At 41.3% G+C, this 22642-nt stretch overlaps 1 protein-coding gene across 3 annotated transcripts in view; it reads right to left on the bottom strand.

Annotated features, from left to right (window-relative positions):
* CD99L2 (CD99 molecule like 2) overlaps positions 1-22642 on the bottom strand; it is a 112467-nt gene that overhangs the window by 11047 nt on the left and 78778 nt on the right. For all 3 annotated transcript variants that reach the window (XR_009538553.1, XM_060138450.1, XM_060138449.1), the window contains exons 5-7: positions 15078-15146; positions 14867-14962; positions 12686-12751 (exon numbers count right to left, since the gene is read on the bottom strand). Coding sequence is in view for 2 of the 3 variants with exons in the window: in XM_060138450.1 (XP_059994433.1) it covers positions 12686-12751; positions 14867-14962; positions 15078-15146 (231 nt within the window). In the remaining variant the exon portion in view is untranslated. The remainder of the gene's footprint in view (positions 1-12685; positions 12752-14866; positions 14963-15077; positions 15147-22642) is intronic.

Below are 22642 nucleotides of genomic sequence, written 5' to 3'. Positions count from 1 at the left end.
ACAGACATCCATGATTGGAAATGAATGGTTATTTACAAAACAAGGAGCAGTGGCGTTTTCAAAAACACAATCACTGCTGTCGGAGGAAGCAGAGCAGAGAGGAGGACATGAGTCACCCTGTGCATTAACGTGTGCACAGCGAGGTCACTCGTGAGGACTGGCCCATCACTGGTCCCTTCTGCTGCGCCAGAGGCGGCTGTCATCAAGGGTAGCGGCTACCCCTCACAGGCGTCCTCTGCTGACGTGTTCATGTCACTAGATTTCCAGATAGGAATGAGCAATTCAACCCGCTCTTTGGTTCACCTTGAGCTGGAATGAAGCTGAGTGTTCCCAAGTCTCCCTTTCCCGATTAATCCTTGATCACGAGGATTCACAACAACCTGAACCTCACAATCTGTATGGCCAGGAGCTATGAGGGTGTTACATGAAATGTAAACAGGAAGGCCCCCTGATCTCCAGGGGCATCTGGAGAGCTCTGGCTCCCCCTGGCTGTCAAAAATATTCAAATGCTCAATTCTTCAGTCTCTAGGAATCCCTGACTATCTGACCATCTGTGATTGGACAAAAGCATTTTTCTAAGATGACAAATAAATGTTACTCCCTCCTCAAAAAGAAATGTGATCCCATCCTGTGGGTCACTCACTGCTCAGATGGGCACGTGGGCTGAGATACTAAGAGGTTAAAGAACAATTGGAAAAGAAGACCCCAGGCATTCTAGATCCTTCCATCCCTTCTAGTTGCATGAGCCTGAAGTAAAGTCAGCCACCAAGGCTTGCCACTGGAGTTAGCCAAGCCAATGTCACAGTTTGGATCCCTATTTGGCTACTGAGCGCCATTCACTTCCTCTGAGCACAGGCTGAACCCAGCTCCTTTACGAAATGCACGCCATGCAAAAAGTGGTATTGGGACAACTGAGGACCCACTGGCAACACAAATTTATCCAAACCAACGCCACCAATGGCAGTAAGTTTCCAATACATATAAAATGGATGAAGTCATAAAAGCACTACAAGAAAATGCAGGACAACATTTATATTGTCTTGGGGTAACGAATGACTTCCTAAACCTGGCCCTCAAGCCAGGAGCCTGAAATGGAAAAGATTATATCAAAAGTCAAAACTTCCATACTAAAAGCACAAGAAACGAAAGGGAAAAAATGGATAAATTGGACTCTGTCAAAATTAAAAACCTTTGTGCTTCATAGAACATCATCAAGAAAGTGGAAAGACAGCCCACAGAATGGAAGAAGACATGGGCAAATTCTATATGAGTATTGAGAATACAGAACTTCTACTACTCAATAAAAAGGCAAATAATTCAATTTTAAAATGGACAGAGGATAGGAAGACACTTCTCCAGAGAGATATACAAATGGCCAATAAGCACACGAAAAGAGCTCAACATCCTTAGTCACCAGGGAAATGCAAATCAAACCCACGATGAGATACCACTTCACTCGCATTAGGATGGCTACAATCCAAAAACGGTAAATAGGTGTTAGTGAGGATGCGAAGAAATTGGATCTTTCAGACAATGCTGATGAGGATGTAAAATGCTACAGCTGCTGTGGAAAACGGGTTGGTGGTTACTCCCAAAGGTAAACAGAGTCACCACAAGACTGAACAATTCCACTTCTAGGTATACAGACCCAAGAGAATTGAAAACACCTGACCACACAAAAACGGGTACACTGGTTTCATTGCCGCATTAGCCGTAAAAGCCAAAAAGTGGAAACCACCTAAAGGTTCATCGATTGATGAATGGGTAAATAAAATGTCTTTGGAAGGTATGAAAAGAGATTAATAATCCCTAATGTAAAAGGAGCCCTTACCATAAATGAGTAGAAAATGGGACAATGGGCATGAATAGGCAATTCACACAATATATTAAGAGTGTCTAATAAGACAGAGGTGAAAAGTGTTTCACTTCTTGGATGCAAAGACATGGAAAATTTAAACAGGATAGCATTTTGTACTAATCAAATCTGCGAAGATTACAAAACTAAAATACCCAGTGAAAGTGAGTATATGAGCAAACAGACAGCTGTTTCCTTCCTAGTGGTGGAAGGGCAGGTGGCACAATTGGAAAGGAATGCCATGGGGCGGTACACCCAGAGGGCGGCATCTCTAAAAATGTTCACCTCCTGTGACTCAGCAGTTCAAGTTCTAGGAACTTGTCTGACAGACAATTAAGGTTTTATACATTCGGCGATGAGGAAGTTCATCCCAGCACTGTGTACAGTAGTAAAAAGCTGGAGGAAAAACCCTCTCTGTACAAATATAGGCCCTGGTTAAGGAAGTCGCAGTGAAACGTAATATTACGCAGTGGTTGACATGACTTTTTAAAGGACTCCCTAATACAGAAAAAGATATTCAGGGTATTATTGAATTTAAAAACCTGGTTTTCAAAAGGTAACATGATCCCAGTTTTGTAAAAATATTTACGAATATATACCTTATGCATAGAAAGAGTACTCCCTAGATGGTAAAACAATAAACAACTATTTTTCATAGAATGTTTAAAATATGCAAGCCTCACGCAAATCTATCCACATCTACTTTCCCACAACTGGAGAAATAATTCAAAGAGGTTATTTCACAGGTCACTGGCAGGACCTTCATTTTCATGGACAATATGTTTTGTATCCTCACCTGCCTTCTGAGTTCACAATTATACATCACAACTACATACCAAAGAGTCTAGAGTCGCCTTCTATTGTACTAGAAATTCCCCGGTACAGCATATCTCAGATTACAATTTGCTTTGAGTATAGACACCTATACATGTAGATAGTTATGGAATGCCAGAGCTCTAGGGACCACTGTCATAGCGATAGTGACTGCCATAGCTGTAGGGACTGCCACCATAGCTCAAGGGACCCCATAGCTATAGTGCCCACCATAACTATAAGGGCTCCTATAGCTATAGTGACCACTGTAGCTACAGAGAACACTGTAGAACAGGAGGCATTACCCTGTTGTCAACAGAAATGTTACCTCAGCATCTTCCAACATAAAAGACAACAATGTACACACACTGATACGTACAGACATATCAATCTTGAGTCACAACAGCCGCATGCCTGTCAGACAGGGATGCAATGCACTGACGTGTCCCTCACTGACAACTGTGCAATTCCAGGCTCACAGCCAGTGCCTGACACGTCTGATTTGCCATGGGCATGGAGAGCCACGTGACAGTGGTAGATAACAGCTAGAACGGCCGAGGGGGGACGTTCAAGTGTTTCAGGACCTTTGTAAGTATGCTAGACTTCCAGCAGCCACAGCTAGGAGTTTGATATTTTAAAAATTATCTTCATATTAAAAAAGTGGCAGCAGAAATGCAAAGTAAAATTTTAAAAAACTGAAAAATGAATAAACAAAGAGGGACAAACACTTGCTTCAAATGACCCATGGTTACAAAGTCAAATCGAACTGAAAAGAGTCAGCCAGAACATGGCTCCCTGAAAGTCTCCAAAGCCCAGATCTCCTCCACCCCCACCTCAGGGAAGAGAACGGTCACCCTACCCTCTAGATAACGTGACAGGTGCCCCAACCCAACACTGAGCTGTACACCCCACCTACCTATGGCAAGCTCCCAAGACACCAGAAGTTATCTCAGAGAAAAGCCCTGTGTTCACGCTGCCCTCGTGCGTGCGTGCGTGCATGCGTGTGTGTACGTGCACGTGTGTTGGGGGCAGGGGCTCTGAGGGAGCATGTGGGTTTTTTCACATTCTAGAACACTAGAACCAGAGAGCTGTTCTTCACATCTGAAACATCCTATTTCTTCATGTTATGAAAGCTGAAAAAAAAAAACAGAAATGGGTCCATAGAGAGACATAGAAAGGGCTGTCTGGCGGCAAGTCCCTAACTTTTTTCAGCTCCCAATAGAAGGCAATGTTTCTGGGGTAAGCCCTTCCACTTAAGCTCTTTTGCCATGATTATGCTCCGATCGAGACCCAATTCCCTGTTGCATGAGATCAACTTAATGGCTTGGAAGGGACCATGACAGCGCCCAGATATTTCGAGATAGTGACTGTAAATACAGTCAAAATGGAAGAGGAACGATTTCTTTAGACTCGGGAGGGAAAGTAGATAAACACAACGTGGTATATCTACACAAGGGAATATTATTCAGCCGTAAGAGGAAATGAAGTACTGAGCCATGCTATAACGGGGATGAACCTTGAATACATGCCAAGTAAAAGAAGCAACGCTATACGATTCCACTTAAATGAGGTACCTAGAGTAGTGAAATTCAGAAGCAGAAGGTAAACTAGGGGCTGCGGGGAGGGGAGAATGGGGCATAACTGTTCAATAGGTACAGTTTCCCTTTGGGAAGGTTCTGGAGATGGATGGTGGTGACGGCTGTACACTTTCAATGATTAAAATGGTAAATGTTATGTATATCTTACTACAATAAAAAAAATTAAACTCAGTAAGGAACCCTGGGGGCCTGGAAGACTCTAGAAGACTGGAGGTTCCAGGTGGGGAGCAAGCAGAGGCCTCAGCAAGGCTTCCCATGCGTGGTATTAGAAGAGAAACAAGTGGAATGAAAATTCAAAGGCAGGAAGCAGTCTGCTGAGTCTGTCCAGGCACCTGCGAGACAAGAGGGGAGAGCAGAGGAAGCTGTCTGTGCAAAGCCCTGGAAGGCAATCCAAGATGCAGGCTCCTGGGCACCAGAAGGCTGCAGCTGGAGGGAAAGAATACTGGAAGCTACCGCCAAAAACAGCTTCTCATTTAACCCTGGGAAGTAAAGGTGATGGGCTCCCGCTTCACACACCTGGAGGGGAACGTCTACATCTCTTTAGAGGTATGGGCTTTGACTCTTGCCTCTGGTTTTAAGAACTGCATGCTTTGGCCTTAAAAACTACCATCTGGGAGTGAAGAGTGCTCAATCTGGTTCTAATATGAAATTTTCTTTTTTGACTAAAAACAATGATGCAGTATTTTCTGCTAATGACATCCCTGCTCCCCTCCACGCTCTTTCCCAACTGAGGACCAGGAGCCAGAGGAAGATCAGGTAAGGCGTTTGCTTCATGAACAGGGCTTCCGAGTACTTCTCCGCTCCGCCCCCCCCCCACCGCCCCTCACAAAACCACCTCGGGGAGAGCTGGGTTCACAGATCAGATTTATAGAGTTCACCTCCCGTAAGAGTGCACACTTACCCACCGGTTACATGAGGGGCACAGCCTCCCTCATTGTTCCCTTTGGGGTCCAAAAGAAAGCATTTCATGCCACGATGCCATCACTCATGTGGTCCAGAGGGTCGTCAGCCTAGCCAATCAAATGTGTCACTCTTCATGGGAAGGCGTGGGCGGGAGGGTAGAGAGCAAAGCCAGGTGTTTGGTCCATCCTGGTCCCCTTCATTTCAGGAAACTTTTATTGGGGGTGTCAGGGATACACAAGGAAAAAGGTGCCTGCCTTCAGAAGCCCAATACAGCAGGAGTGAAAAAGCTACACATGACTCGGTGTGACTCAGTAATGACAGGGGCTATGCTGTACCAGCAGGATGACAGAAGTTCTACGAGAACCAAAGGCACGAGATGGGCGCTGTGCCACAGGGCCACAGAGGGGAGGGGCCTCCAGAGAGGAGGGGATCTTTGAGGTGTCCCTTAAGGGATCAGTGGCTGAGCATTTGCTAGACATGAGTGGGAATTCATCTGGTGGAAGAAAGGCACTTAAACAGAGGAACAGCATGTGAAGGCACAAAGATAGGCATGGACCAGCTCGTTCACATGTTTGGAGGCGAAATGAAGTTGACGGTCTAGGGCAGAAAGATACGTCAGCAGGATAAGGGGCTTGAACTTATAGGCATTAGGGAGCCACTCAAGAGACTTGTTGTTTTGGCTTAAAAAATTTTTCCCAACAATTAAGAAAAAGTTCAAACATTCAAAAAAGTTGAAAACACTGTACAGTGAACACTCATATACCCACCATCTGGATTCTATAATTAACAGTTTACATTATTCACTTTATCATATGTCCATCCATCCCTCTATCCATCCAATCTTATTTTTGTGATGCATTTCAAAGTAAGTCTCAAACATCTGTATGCTTCACCCATACACATATTATAACGTAGAATTCCATGTTTGCTTGTGATTCCTTTTTTAAGGTAAAATTTACATATAATAAAATACTAACCTTACATGTACCATTTTGTAAGTTTTCGCAGATGCATACACCTGTGAAACCCATACCCCCACTGAGATACAGAATTAACATCAGTCCAGAAAGTTCTCTCATGTCCCTGTCCAATTAATTTGCATTCTCACCGCAATCCACAGCAGCCGTGGATCTCATTTGTAACATTAGAAATTAGTTTTACAAATATTAGAACTTCACATGACTGGGCTCATATAGCATGTACTGTGTTTTTCACTGGCTTCTTTCACTCAGCATAATATTTCTGACATTTATTCACGTTATTCTGTATATCAGTAAGTCATTCCACTGTATGAATATATTTCACAATTTGTCTATCCATTCTCCTATTGATAATTAGGCTGTTTACAGTTTCTTTTGTTGTTCTTTTGCTATTATAAATAAAGTCGTTTTTAGAATTCTGTTATAAGTCTTTTTTGGACATAAGCTCTCATTTTTCTTAAAAATAAGTGAAATTGCTGGGTTACTGGGGAGGTCTATGTTCAGTTTTATAAGAAACTTTACATTCACACCAACAACGTACGAGCATTCCAGTTGCTCCACTTACGCACTAACATTCAGTATCTGTCAGTCTTTCCGATTTTAGCCATTCTGGTGGCTGTGTTGTGATAACTCATCATGGTTTTCATTCGTATTTCCCCAATAAAGATTTTGAGCATCTTCATATAACTTCTTTTATGAAGTGTCTCTTAGGCTCGTTTTTTTTGGTTTGTTTTTTTGTTTTTTTGTGGTACGCGGGCCTCTCACTGTTGTGGCCTCTCCCGTTGCGGAGCACAGGCTCCGGACGCGCAGGCTCAGCGGCCATGGCTCACGGACCCAGCCACTCCGCGGCATGTGGGATCTTCCCGGACCAGGGCACGAACCCGTGTCCCCTGCATCGGCAGGCAGACTCTCAACCACTGTGCCACCAGGGAAGCCCTAGGCTCGTTTTTTAATTGGGCTGTTTGTCTTTTCATTATTACACAATAGTTTTAAACAGAGGACTGACAAGATCGTGTTCCTGGTGATTCTCTCTGGCAGCTGCATGGAGCACAGGCTGGAACCAGGAGACCAGTTAAGAGATTAAGGTAATGACCCAAGGGTAGGTGATATGGGCCTGGGCTTGAGGGGAGGCAAAGAGAAAGAATATTCCAAATTCCAAAGATACTAGCAGAGAGGATGTCTGGCATGAGGGGTTGAGGAAGTCAACGAATCCTCTTCTCAAAAAGCAACTATAACCCTGGACAATCAAAGACAGCCATTTCAGGAAACAGATTTAGTTCCTGTGAGAACACCTGGAATCTGAGGCCTTTTCCCCCAGGGTTGCTCTCATTTCCCCTTCTCCCAGGTCTTTCAGCAGCTAGCTTAACTGGGGAGAGGTGGACAGGCCATGGAAATCAGCAACGGCACTACAGCTGCCAAACGGGACCCACATGACTTGGAGAGCCAGCAGCTCCTTTAGCCTGAGCAAGCTAACCGGTCAACTAGCCAGGGATTTAACAGAGACGTGAGACAACCATAGGGGGCTTGATACACTCTCCACGTAGCCTTGGTTGCCCCGAAGCTGAGGACGTGCCCAGCAGAGACAGTACTGGTATTGGCTGAAGGCCAGCTACGGACAACAATGGAGCAGAATTGAGAGTCCAGAAACAAACTCTTACATCTATGGTCAATTGATTTTCCATAGGAGCCAAGACAGTTTAGTAGGGAAAGGAAAATCTTGTCAACCAGTGGTGCCAGGACGATTGGATATCCACACGCAAAAGGATAAAGTTGGACTCCTATTTCCCACCATACACAGATGAACTAAAGGATGGAACAAAGGCATAAATGTAAAAGCAAAACCAATAAAACTCTTAGAAGAGGACATAAGAAAACATCTTCATGAACTTAGTTCTTAAAACACCAAAGCATGATCCGTAAAAGAAAAAAAATTGATAAATCGAACTTTATAAAAAAATAAATTTTATTATTTGGTAAACAACACTATGAAGAAAAGGAAGAGACAAGCCACAGACTGGGAAAAAATATTTTTAAAATCATATACCTGAAAAAGGATTTGTATCCAGGTTAAAAATAGAACTAATAAAAGCAAACTGAATTTTTCACATGGGCAAAAAATCTGAACAGACTTCAAAGAACAGTATAAAATAAGAATATAAAAAGATGCTCAACATCACTTCCCATTAGGAAAATACAATGAAAAAACAATTAGATACCCCTACACAAGTATTAGAATGCCTAAAATGAAAAAAAAAACAAAAAACATACCCTGACAGAACCCTCTTACACTGCTGGTGGGAATGTAAAGTGGTGCAGCCATTATGGAAAACAGTATGGAGGTTCCTCAGAAAACTAAAAATAGAACTATATGATCCAGTAATCCCGCTCCTGGGTGTACATACAGACAAAACTGCAATTCAAAAAGATACGTGCACCCCAATGTTCACTGCAGCACTATTTACAAAAGCCAAGACTTGGAAGCAACCTAAGTGTTCACTGAAAGATGAATGGATAAAGAAGTTGTGGTACATATATACCATGGAGTATTACTCAGCCATGAAAAAGGAATGAAATAATGCCATCTGCAGCTACATGGATGGACCTAGAGACTATCATACTAAGCAAAGTAAGTCAGACAGAGAAAGAAAAATACCATATGATAACACTTACATGTGGAATTTAAAATATGACACAAATGAACATATCCACGAAACAGACTCACAGACACAGAGAATAGACTTGTGGTTGCCAAGGGGGGAGGGAGGGAGGGAAGGATTGGGAGTTGGAGATTAGCAGATGCAAACTAGTATATATAGGATGGATAAACAACAAGGTCTTACTGTTGTAGCATGGGGAACTATATTCAATATCCTGAGATAAACCATAATGGAAAAGTACATATATATATATATATATATATATATATATATATATATATATATATATAAAAAACTGAGTTACTTTGCTATACAGCAGAAATTAATACAACATTGTAAATCAAATATACTTCAAAAAAAATTTGTTTAAACCCTGACAATATCAATTGCTGATAAGGATATAGAGCAACTGGAACTCTCATTCATTGCTCATGGAAAAGTATTGGGTTGGCCAAAAAGTTCGTTCGGTATTCCCATAAGATGTAAGAGGTTGGGTTTCCCAAACGAACTTTTTGGCCAACCCAATATAATGGTACAGCCACTTCAGAAGACAGCTGGGAAGTTTACTGTAAAGCTAAACATACATTTACCATATGACCCAGAAATTATACACCTAGGTATTTACCCATGTGGATTGAAAACTTATGCCTGTACAAAAACCTGTATGTAAATATTTATAGCAGCTTTATTTATAATCACCAAAAGCTAAATGCAACCAAGATGTCCTTCAATAGGTGAATGTGGTACATCTAGACAATGAAATATTATAAAGAAATGACTTACCAAGCCATGAATAAACATATAGGAACCTTTAATGCACATTGCTAAGTGAAAGAAGCCAGTCTGGAAAGGCTACATACTGTATGATTCTAACCATATGACATTCTGCAAAAGGCAAAAGCTATGGAGATGATAAACAGATTAGTGGTTGCACGAAGAGAAAATGGATTAGGGTTGAGGAAACAGAGAGTGGCTGAGTACCAAAGGGGTATACAGAAGAACTTTTATGGTGACAGACTGTTCTGTATGGTACTTGGGTGGTGGACACATGACTATATGCATTTGTAAAAACCCATACAAATGTGTATCACAAGGAGTGACCTTTAATGTATGCAAGCAAAACATCAACCAGGTTGGTGGGGGATCCCAGGATGGAATGTAGACTGTGACAAATGAATGTATCTGCATTATAAACGTATGTCAGAACTGCACTGAATGGAGGGGTCATAAAGGAGCTATGCAAGTAACTTTAGAAAGACGGTACTTTGACTGAAACTGTAAGGTAAAGACAAAAGAAGAAAAACAAACACTGGACTGTAGTTGGTAAAGCTGCGTCTCACAGGGGTATGGGTTAACAATTACGATTGCGCTATACACGTATAACACCAGAATTGAGCAAGTAAGCAAACAGTTGATGGATGGTAGGTTTCTCACTCTCAGAGAGAGAAGTTAAAGGTCAGCAAGAAAGGAATACTAAAATATGTCTCCAACTGTAACCTACTGCCAGAAGGCTTAAGTATGAACTCATGCTTAGGTTAACACAGATGCTGATGAATAGATACAGAAATAATTATAGATACATACATACACACGGTTTATTAATAAAATACATCCATGTACTTCCTGTTTCCTAGTTGTGCCCACTTAAGGGGTTTAGAAGTAGCAACATCCCACTAATGAATGCACTCAACACCCAGATCTTGGTTTCTAATACCCTTCCCTTTCAGTGGGGAAGAGAATGACATACCACCGGACGCTCAAGGAAAGAGACCCACCAGGCAACAGTGTTCAGGAAGAAGAAGTGAATGAGAACAAGAAAGTGGGAGACTGCCAGGTAGGGCCCAGGAGGAAAGAACGTGAAGGAGGAGGTGGTCATCAAAGTGAAATGCTGCAGAGGTCACATGGGACAGAGGGCTGTGACCACCAAGAGATGACTGGGGACCAAATAGCAACTCCGGGGGAATGGGAGGAAAGGCTTGCATACACTAAGGTGTAGACCACAGAGGGGACAATGACGAGATGAAACTGACTGGCTCGAGCTTCTCAGTCAGTGAAAATGCTAGGGAATGGAGGAGGCTGACGGGACCTGTTGATGAGAGACAGTCGCTACTACCTACAGACAAAATACGGGGCACCTACAGGGCCATTAGAAATGTTTTCTTGAGAAAAAATATACAACAGATAACATACTATCTCAGAAATACACTCCAAAACTATAGTTGAGTCTGTGTGCCTAAAACCCGCAGTTAGAAAATGCATTAATTAGGACTGTTTTTATGCTGAAGATCGTCATTTATTTAAACTTTCTTTTACTGACACCTATAATGACAGAGTATATCTTATGCTAACAATTGATTATTCTTTACAAGAGAAATTCAAATCTGAGCCTAATTAATGAATTTCCTAGCACTTCTTCCTTGTTAAAACAGGTACTTTTAATAAGGAAACCCCTCTCTTCTCACCATCTGGAAATACCATTTGTCACCCGGGAGTAATTGGCTAATTTTTTTGGGTTTGCCCTTTAAATGTTCCATGTTCTCCTGACACCTGTGAGTTTCATCTGGAGGTTTTTGGAGCTTTTTACTCAAAATGACACTGTTTGGAAAGGTGGTTTGAAGGACAGATTCGACTACAGTATCCTTTAATCAGAACAACACTGTTCCCATACGGAAGGCACACAATTCCCACAAGAAAGAAGCAGATGCTAGTGCCACAGCCTAGACTGTGGGGAGTACAGCAGGCTGACACTGGAAACAATCACATGTTACACTCGGAACTTGCTGTTACACTCACAACCACAAATCACAACCACAACAGGGAATCACCAAAAAATGCTATACCCACAACTTAGCATCACAACAGGTTACCATCACAATAGTTACAATCATAAAAACTTACCACCAGAACTACAAGTTATAATCACAACATACCATCAGAACAGGTTACAACCACAAGTACCAACCACAAATTACAACCCTAACTTATTTTGCCACATCAAGTCTGGCTAACATTGTCTCCATACTAGGATCAGATCTTGCCAACATATTAAGATAAAAGGTTTAAATCTTTGGGTGATTTGCGGGGGAACTAAAACTATCTGCCTTGGGGGAGGGTGTGACTATGAAGGGCTGACACATCTGATACAATTTCATCGACCCAGACCCATGAGTGCATGTGTCCATGTGTCCAGACACACACACACACACACACACACACACACACACACAAGTGCATGCAAAATCTGATGAAATCTGAATAAGATCTGTATGTGACTTAATAACAATATTGAACAACTGTCAGCTTCCTGGTTTTGACAATGTAACTATAGTTTTGTCAAGATATCAGGGGAAGCTGGGTGAAGGGTACACAGGAATTTTCCTAAACAATTTGTTTATTTTTACAACTTCTTGTGACTCAAACTACTGCAAAGTGAAAAGATTTTAAAAGATATCTGACTTGCTACGGGTGTCTTAAAAAAGCTCTTGTCATGATGAGTTTTGCTCCCCCCATCCCAAGAGTGACAGGCTCCCCAGGTTGCGAAGGCTGTTCCCAATGAGTCCTGTGACCTTCAGTTACTGTAACTGGTGCTGCCTTGGCAAACAGCTTCTGCTAGTGTGGACACATTAACCCATGCAGCAACTTGGCTTAAGGAACATCAGGGAAAATGTGTGGCTTTTCCAAACTGGCTCATAAATGCCCCCTTGAGCTGCACAGTCTCTGTATCATTCCAAGTCAACCCCAAACTGCAAGCAGGGATGTCTAGGAACTAACTACCTTTGATTTCCCAGAGTCTGAGTAAGAACACCTCCAATCAACCTGGTTGCTGTATAATCCCGTCTTTAACAAGAATAAGGCATTTGGACAAATCAGTGCTCCTACCTTTACCCCTGTCAGGTTTGTATTCACCGCCCCCTACTATGTCTTCAAGATCCTTGTCTGAAAAACCTGGAGGAAACAAAACACACATCTCAATGCCAAACACATTTCTCAGAGACAAGAAATTTGTTACTTAATGTTGTCCAACAGCCCCAGAAAGTGATCGCCACTTAAGAGGACCCTTGATGAATGCGTAGGCAAAACTCTAAAGGGGTCCCCAAGATCCCTTCCCATCAGCGTACACACCCCAGTATGCCATGACTGGGCGCGAGTGGAACCATGCATAGGATGGCTATCAACCCGTGATTAGGTTATATTACATGCCGAGGTGAACGGACTTTGCAGACGTAATTAAGTTACCACATCAGTTTGACTTGGCATTAATCAAAAGGCAGATTTTCCTGGGTGAGCCTGAAATTAATCAAGTGAGCCCTTTAAAACAGGGTTGAGGCCCTCCTGAGCTCAAACACTAGAAGCAATAGACTTAGCCTTCCTCTCCCCCTCCCTGCTCTTCTCTACTCCCCCCTCCCCCTCCCCTCCCCCTCCCCCCTTCTCTCCCCTTCCGTCTAGTCTCTGTTTTTTCTCCTGGTGGTCTTAAAGAAGGAAGCAGCCACTTGTTCTAGAACTGCAAGGAAACGGTTCTCTGCCAACGAGCACACGAGCTTGGAAGACAACCCAACCTCAGCTGAGACTGCAGACCTGGATGACACTGTGACTGAAGGTGTATGAGGTTCTGAAGAGAAAAACTCAGCTGAGCTGTTCCTGAACTCCTCACCCAAAGAAACAGCTTGTGATCATTTGTTATGGTGGTAACAGAAAACTAATACAAGGAAACCGAAAAATTAATTTTATTATAGCTCAACCGTTGAGTACACATCTTTTAATATTCTGTGATAAAGTGGGAAGCATGCTTACGGCATTTCTGTTCCACTCTAAAGTCCTATAGTTGACTCAGAAAAGCACATGTGTGACTGTTTCAATTCGGCTTTTATCAGCTGCTTTCTGTCATGAAAGACTACTTTTACTAGAAAGAAAGAATGATGGGCTAACTGTGGTATGGCAGCTTGAGTATTTGGAAGGTGTTTTCTTGAAAATGAATGAAATGGGGCTGTCACTTTAAAGAAAACCACTGGCAGTACTTGTTGCCAGTGATAATATTTCAAACAAAAAAGAGAATTTTGAAAAATCTATATCTACCACTGCAAGCTTAACAACTTGCCAATACTTAAAGACTTTTTCTAATGAGATGGTGGTGATATTAACAGATGTGAATTGGGGGCACTGCATAATGAAATATGGCATTATTTGGAAGGTCAAAAGACTTAAGAACAATATTTTCCAAATGAGCAATGCGTAATGCACAAAACCATGAATGGGTAAAGTTCCACTAAAAAGTACATGAGGATCCCTGGGGAGTTTAATGAAATCAACGATGGAAAATTCATTGATATGGTTTCACATTCTACAGTGCACTTAACCTATAAGAAACAACCAGTGGTCGAGTTTGGGTGTCTTACCAAAGAAAAATGATGTGAATCAATGATCTGAAAAGTCTATTAAAATATTCTTCCCCTTTCAATGGCGTATCTCTTATAAGGCCAGATCTCCTTCATATACATCAACTGTAACAACATATCACAACTTGAGCCCAGAAGGAGATGGAGATGTGAGAGTCTAGCTCTTCTTTTTTGGCCGCACCACAGCAGGCGGGATCTTAGTTCCCCAACCAGGAAGTGCGGAGTCTTAACCACTGGACCGCCAGGGAAGTCCCCTAGCTTTCCTACTAAGATAGACATTATAGAAATTTGCAAAAAATGTACAATGATACCACTTTTCTCACTAAATTGTCTTTATCTTGCCATAGTTATTTCTCATGAAATCTGCTATTTATGTTATTAACATGTGTGTGTTTGCTGTTGTTCATTTTAATTTTTCTCCAGTTTTAGATTCAAAGATGATAAATATCGATAGACGTGACCCACACCGCAATAGAGATCCTCCATAATTTGGGGAGTCCTGAGACCAAAACGCTTGAGAACCACTGTTGTAGGGTTCTCCTGGGCCTTGAAGCGCCCCCAGCTCTGCCAGGCCAGGAGTGGCTCTGTGCGCTGCTGTAGTTAATGAGCTACACCCTGACCCGGGAGCTACAGCACTGGCCTGTGCCTTCAACCAGCTGTGACTTACCTCCTCCTCCTGCACTCGGCTTCCTGTGGCCATGATCTTGATCATTTCGATCATCCAAGGCATCGGCCAGGTCAAAGTCTTTTTCGTCAGGGGGCCCTAAAACATAAAAGACAAAGCCAGTTGGTTAAATTACAGGTAGCTCATTTGGACATGGCCCCAGGGAGCTCCACGGGGCCCCTCCTTAGTGCCCTCCTCAGAACAGCCGTGTTACCTGCAGGCTTTGCTGGAGCTCTGGTCGCTCCCGGTCTCCTGGTTGTGGTGGTGACACGGTCCCATCTCTCTAAAAGGGGGAAGGGGGACAGCAAGGGGAGCACAATTAGTAACACACACAGCAGCCCCTGCACGTCTCAGGGAAGTCACAGCATGAGCACAGCACTCCTGTCCTGGTCCTGAGGTCCCTCTGATGCCTCTGAAGAACCACCTTGCGGATGACAGAGATGCAAGAGGGTTTACAGGAGACGAGTTCTGCTTGCTTTTCTTCACAGGATGGGTGGTGAGGTGGACATGATCCCACATTTGATCTGGTGATTAGTGGAGCTGGGACTTGAGCCCAGATCTACAGGAGATGACCACATGCTTCAGGGGGTCCCAGAGCTTGAGCACAACCCGAGAGCTCCAAGCCTTGGCCGTCACCACTCTCAACCCGGCACCGTAATCACAGGTAATACTGCCCAGGGATGAAGCGACGCTATGTTCCCAGTAGAGTATGGGAGTGTCTCATCAGCTGAAAGTGCTTACAACACCAACAAAATATTGTATATAAGTGTGGTTACTGCTGTTAATACTAGGTCTTTCAGCTCAACCATATTCCTTTAAAATTGTGGACTTCTTGCACATCAATTACGTAGCATGCCACACAGGAGTTTTCCAGTAGTTTTTCTTGAACTTCAAGACTCCCATAACTGTTCCTATAATTGGAGGTAGCAGAGGGACAGGAAATTTAAGGGAAGGGAAAGGCATAGACAGTGCTGTATACAGGAAGCACTTAGAAGAGAAGCAGCAATGTTTGTGGGGAAAAAAACCTCAATGACTTTTACAGATCAATAACGTAATCCTCAAACTGCCCAGGTAATTTACAATGCATTACCTATCTTTTTTGGATAGAGCCTGGGGTTGTCTATGGATCAAAGAATTATAAGTCTGAATCTTCTGGAAAGAGTGTTAAAAACACAGTAAGACATGACCTGCCATTTCTCACTAGCAATAAAGGGGGATGTCACATAATGATAAAGGATCAATCCACCAAGAACACAACAATCGTAAATGTGTAAGCACCAAACAAGAGTCTCAAAACACACGAAGCTAAAATTCACAGAGCTGAGAAAAGAAATAAACAAATCCACAGGTATAGTTGGGGACATCAATACTCTACTCTCAGCAACTGACAGAACTACTAGAATGAAAACCAGCAAGGATATAGAAGAACTAAACAACACAGTCAACTAACAGGATGTAACTGGCATAATGGACACTACCCAATCGCAGCAGAGTAAGTAACTGTTTAAGCACCCATGGAATATTCACCAACAGATCACACCCTGAACCAGAAAGCAAACCTCAACAAATTTAAAAGTATGGAAGTGATAGAGAGTGGTATCTCTGACTATAATGGAATCAAACTAGAAACAACCAAACCAAAAACAAATAAGAGAAAACAAGAAAATCTCTAAACACTTGGAAATAAACAACACACTTCTAAATAAAACAACGGTCAATGAGAAAGTCTCAAAATGAAATTTTAAGAATAAATAGCCCTAATGAAAATGAAAATACAGCATATCAAAATATGGGAGATGTAACTAAAGTAATGCTGAGAGGGAAGTTTATAGCACTAAATGCTTAAATTAGAAACAAAGAAAGGTCTCAAATCAATAATCCAAGTTCTTAACCCAAGATACTAGAAAATGATGAGCTAGATACTAGAAAAACAAACCCAAAGCAAGCAGACAGAAGGAAATAATGTAAGAGCAGAAATCAATGAAATTGAAAATAGAAAAGTAAAATAGATCAACCAAACGGCTTGTTCTTTGAAAAAGTCAGTAAAATTGATACACCTCTAGCCTTACTAACAAATATAATTGAAGAAAAAAACCCCAAAATACTAATATAAGGAATGAAACAGCAGATATCATTATAGATTCTGCACTATTAAAAGGATAATAAGAAAACGCTATGAACAACTTTATGTATTTGACAACTTAGAAGAAATGGACCAATTCCTTGAAATCCACAAACTATCACAACTCAACTCAATCCCATGTTCACGTAACATAAGACTAATATTGTTAAGATGACAATACTACCCAAAGTGATCTACAGATTCAGTGCAATCTCTACCAAAATCCAAAACAGTTTTTTGGGCAGACTTAGAAAACCCCATCCTAAAATTCATATGGAGTCTCAAGAGACCCCAAATAGACAAAAGAATCTTGAAAAAGAAGAACTCACTTTCCTGATTTCAAAACTTACTACAAAGCTACAGCAATCAAAACAGTGTGGTACTGGCATAAGAACAGACATATAGACTAACGGAACAGAACAGAAAGCCCAGACATAACTCTATGGTCAATATGTTCTTGACAAGGGTACCAAGAAACTGAATATCCACATGCCAAAGAATGAAGTTGGACCCTTACCTTACACCATATATAAAAATTAATTCAAAATGGATCAAAGTCCTAAACATAAGAGCTAAAACTATAAAACTCTTAGGAAAAAACATAGGGGAAAATCTTCATGATATTGGATTTGGTAATGACTTCTTGGATATGACACCAAAAGCATAGGCAACAAAAGGAATAATAGATAAATTGGCCCTCATCAAAAGTAAAGCCTTTTGTGCAAAGGACACTATCAAGAGAATCAAAAAACAATCCCAGAATGAGAGAATATATTCATAAATCATATATCCAGTAAGAGATTAAAATCCAGACTATATAAAGGACTCCTACAACAATTTAAAAAATGAGATTTAAAGATGGGCAAAGAACTTGAATAGACATATCTTCAAAGAAGATATACAAATGGTCAATAAGCACATGAAAAATGCTCAAAGTATTGGTCATTAGGGAAATATAAATCAAATCCACAAGGAGATACCACTTCACACTCATTAGGATGGCTATTATCAAAAGAAAAATGAAAAATAACAAATGTTGGTGAGGATGTGGAGAAATTGGAACCCTGGTATGTTGCTGGTGGGAATGTATAAAATGGTGCAGCTGCTGTGGAGAACACTTTGGTGATTACTCAAAAATTTAAACGTAGAATTACTACCTGATCCTTCGATTCCACCTCTAGGTATAAGCCCAAAAGGACTGAAGGCAGGGACTCAAACGGATACCTGCACAATGTTCAATACAGCACTATTCACAACAGACAAAGGGTAGAAACAACTCAAACGTCTGCCAATTTATAAACAGATAAAATATGGTATATACACACAATGGAATATTACTCAGCCTTATAAAGGAATGAAATTCTGATACATGCAACAACATGGACAAACTTTGAAAACATTATGCTAAGTGAAATAAGCCAGACATAAAAGGACATATTTTGTATGATTCCACTTATTTCAGGTACCTAGAATGGGAAAATTCTTAGAGACAGAAAGTAGAACAGAGGTTAGCAGGGGTTCAGGGTAGAGGAAAATGAGGAGTTACTGTTTACTGGGTACAGAGTTTCTGTTTGGGATGAGGAGAAAGTTCTGGAAATGGATAGTGGTGATGGTTGTCCAACACTGGGAATGTACTTAATGCCAATGAACTATACATTTTAAATGGTTAAAATGGGGCTTCCCTGGTGGCGCAGTGGTTGAGGGTCCGCCTGCTGATGCAGGGGACGCGGGTTCGTGCCCCGGTTCGGGAAGATCCCACATGCTGCGGAGCGGCTGGGCCCGTGAGCCATGGCCCCTGAGCCTGCGCGTCCGGAGCCTGTGCTCCGCAACGGGAGAGGCCACAACAGTGAGAGGCCCGCGTACCGCAAAAAAAAAAGAAAAGGTTAAAATGGTAAATTCTATGTTAGTATGTTTACCACAATAAAAAAATAATTCAACCTAGATGAAAACACAATCTGAATATTTCTATAACCATTAATGAAACAGAATTTTTAATTTAAAAGCTCCTAAAAAAAGAAATTTCCAGGCTTTTTGATGGTTTCACTGGTAAATTTTACCAAGCATTTAAAGAGGAATTAACACCAATTTTATAAAACCTCTTCCAGAAAATAGGGAGGAGGGATATTTCCCAACTTATTTTATGAGGCCAGCATTAACCTGATAATAAACACAGAAAAAGACTGTATTAAGAAAAAACTACAGCCCAATCTCTCTCCTGAACTAATATATAAAATCCTCAACAAGATATTAGCAAACTAAACAGAATGTATAGAAAGAATTATACATCATGAACAAACGGGACTTGTTCTGGTTATGCAAGGCTGGATCAACATTTGAAAAACAATGTGCCCTACGATATCAGTGGCCTAAAGAAGAAAAAACTCATATACAGGCATACCTCGGAGATACTGTGGGGATGGTTCCAGACCACTGCAATAAAGCGAATATTAATAAAGCAAGTCACATGATTTTTTTTTTTTTGGTTTCCCAGTGCACATAAAATTATGTTTACGGGCTTCTCTGGTGGCGCAGTGGATGAGAGTCCGCCTGCCAATGCAGGGGACGCGGGTTTGTGCCCTGGTCCGGGAAGATCCCACATGCCGTGGAGCGGCTGGGCCCATGAGCCATGGCTGCTGAGCCTGCGCGTCCGGAGCCTGTGCTCCACAACGGGAGAGGCCACAGCAGTGAGAGGCCCGCGTGCCACCAAAAAAAAAAAAAAAAATTATGTTTACACTATACTGTAGTCTATTAAAGTGCAACAGCATTATGCCCCCCCAAAAATGTATGTACCTTAATTAAAAAATATTTTATTACTAAAAAATGCTATCCATAATCTGAGCCTTCAGGGAGTAGTAATCTTTTTGCAACAGGAACATCAACGATCACTTATCACAGACCGCAGCAAATATAATAATAATGAAAAAGTTTCAAATAGTTTTGAATTACCAACACGTGACACAGAGACACGAAGTCAGCAAATGCGGTTGGAAAAATGGCACTGATAGACTGGCTCAACGCAGGGTCACCACAAAACTTCAATTTGTAAAAACGCAATATCTGCAAAGTGCAATAAAGTGAAGCGCAATAAAACGAGGTCTGCCTGTAATCTTATCAACATGGAAAATCCAATGCCCATTTATGAAAAAAATTCAGCAAATTAGGAATAGAGGGAAGTACCTCAACTTCATAGAGAGCATCTAGAAAACACCCATAGCTCTTGTCAGACTTAATGGTGAAAGACTGAACACTCTCTCCTGAAGATCAGGAACAGGCCAAGGACACTGTTCTCACCACTCTTATTTAACATAGCATGGGAGGTTCAACATTGCAATGAGAAATAAAAGACATACAGATTGGGAAGGAAGAAATAAACCTATCCCTATTTGCCGATGACATGATCATCTATGTAGAAAACTCCAAGGAACCTACAAAAAACGCTTCCTAGAATCAGTAAGTGACTTCAGCAAGGTCTAACGATACAGGAGCAACAAATATCAAAATCAATCATATGATAGCAATGAACATACGGAATCTAAAATTAAAACACATAACCATTTAAAATTGTTCCAGAGAACATGAAATACTTAGCTGTACACTTGAAAAACATGTACAGGACCTGCAGGCTGAAAATTACAATATGCTTATGAGCGAAATCAAAGAAGACATAAATAAATGGAGAGACATACTGTGTTCATGGATTTGAAGACTCCCTTAAAGACATCAACTCTTCCCAAATTCATCTACATATTTAACACAAGTCCTATCAAAATCCCAGCCAGCTTTCTGTAGACATAAATAAACTTATTCTAAAACTTGTATAGAAAAGCACAGGCCCTAGAATAGCTAAAACAACCTTGAGAAAGAAGAATAAAGTGGGGGGGAAATCAGCCTACCCAGTATTAAGGCTTACTTTATGGTTACAGTAATCAAGACAGTGGCAGAAGGGTAGACACATAGAACAGTACAACAGAATGAACTACCTAGAAAGACCTGCCCAAATATGCTCAAGAGATTTCTGTTAAAGGTGCAAAAGCCACTCAATGGAAGCAGGACAGCCTTTCCAACAAAAGGTGCTGGAGCAACGAGGCATCTATAGGCAAAAATAATGAACCTTGATCTAATCCTCACACACCTCATTCAAACCCTAACTCAAAATTGATGACTTTTTTGGGTCTTAAATGTAAATCTATAGAACTTTCAGAAGGAATGATATGAGAAAAATCTTCAGGACTAAGGGCTTGGGGAAGAGTTCATAGACTTGACCATAAAACCATGATCCACAAAAGAAAAAAATGGATAAATCAGACGTCATCAAAATTTAAAATTTCCTTTTGTGAAAGACTCTATTAAGAAGATGAAAAGACAAGCTATAGAGTAAAAGAAAATATTTGCAAAACACATACCCATCTAAGGACTAGTGTCTAGAATATATGAAGAGCTCTCAAAATTGAACAGCAAAATCAAACAATCCGATTAAAATGGGCGAAAGACATGAAGAGGCATTTCACTGACGGGTTTACATGAATGGCCAATAAGCACATGCAATCAGGGAAATGCAAACTAAAACCACAATGAGGTATCACTACACACCAATCAGAATGACTAAAAAAAATAGTGATAACACTAAGTGCTGACAAGGATGCAGAGAAAGTGGATCACTCATTTATTGCTGGTGGGAATATAAAATGGTACAGCTAGTCTGGGACACAGGTTGGCAATATTCTTAAAAAACGAACCCTATGACTACCATAGAACCCAGCAATTACCCACCTGGGCATTTATCCCAGAGAAATGAAAACTCATGTTCATACAAAAACCTAGAGCCCAAAACTGGAAACAACCCAGATGATCTTCATAAATAAACTATAGTACATCTACATCATGGAATACTATTCAGCAAGGAAAAGCAACAAACTATTGATACATGCAATGCCTTGGATGGACCTCAAGGGAATTATGCTGAGTGAAAAAAAGCCAATCCCCAAACATTACATACTACATGATTCCATTTACATAACATTTTCTAAATTGCCAAATTCTATAGATGGAGAAAAGATTAGTGCTTAGGGACAGGAAATGGGGGTGGGCACAGCAGAAGGGAGATAGTTGTTTTTATAAAGCACAGCACGAGGGTCTTTGTGATCATGGAACTGTTCTCTGTCTGGACTACCATGGTGGATGTATGAACCTACACAGGTGACAAAACTGCACAGACGTGAAGACACACACACAGACACGAGTACAAGTAAAACGGAACATCTGAATAAGATCACTAGATTATATCAACGTCAAGATCCTGGTTGTGACACTGTACTATAATTTTTCAGGTGTTACCATTGGGGAACTGGTACAGTGTGATGGGATCTCTCTGGAGTATTTCTTACACATTGATGTGAATTTTACAGTTAGCTCTGAAGAAAATGTCAATCCGAAAATAGTTAATGATTGATTTGAGCATCGTAGTCATTTCTCATAGGGAAAAAAGAAAGTCTGACACGTAAATAGCTGGTCTTCAGGGGTGCACAAATGTCTATTGTCGACCTTAAAAACGAAGGAGCGAATCGTGTAGACCTCACCTTAGGGGAAAAGAGCAGCAGGAAGAACATCGAGAAGGGAGGCGGTACGTACAAGGACGTTTTCCAGACAAATGAAGCCGA

This window comes from Lagenorhynchus albirostris, chromosome X (genome assembly GCF_949774975.1).
Source record: "Lagenorhynchus albirostris chromosome X, mLagAlb1.1, whole genome shotgun sequence".
NCBI classification, from domain to species: domain Eukaryota; kingdom Metazoa; phylum Chordata; class Mammalia; order Artiodactyla; family Delphinidae; genus Lagenorhynchus; species Lagenorhynchus albirostris.
This window is presented reverse-complemented; position numbering and strand designations above follow the sequence as displayed.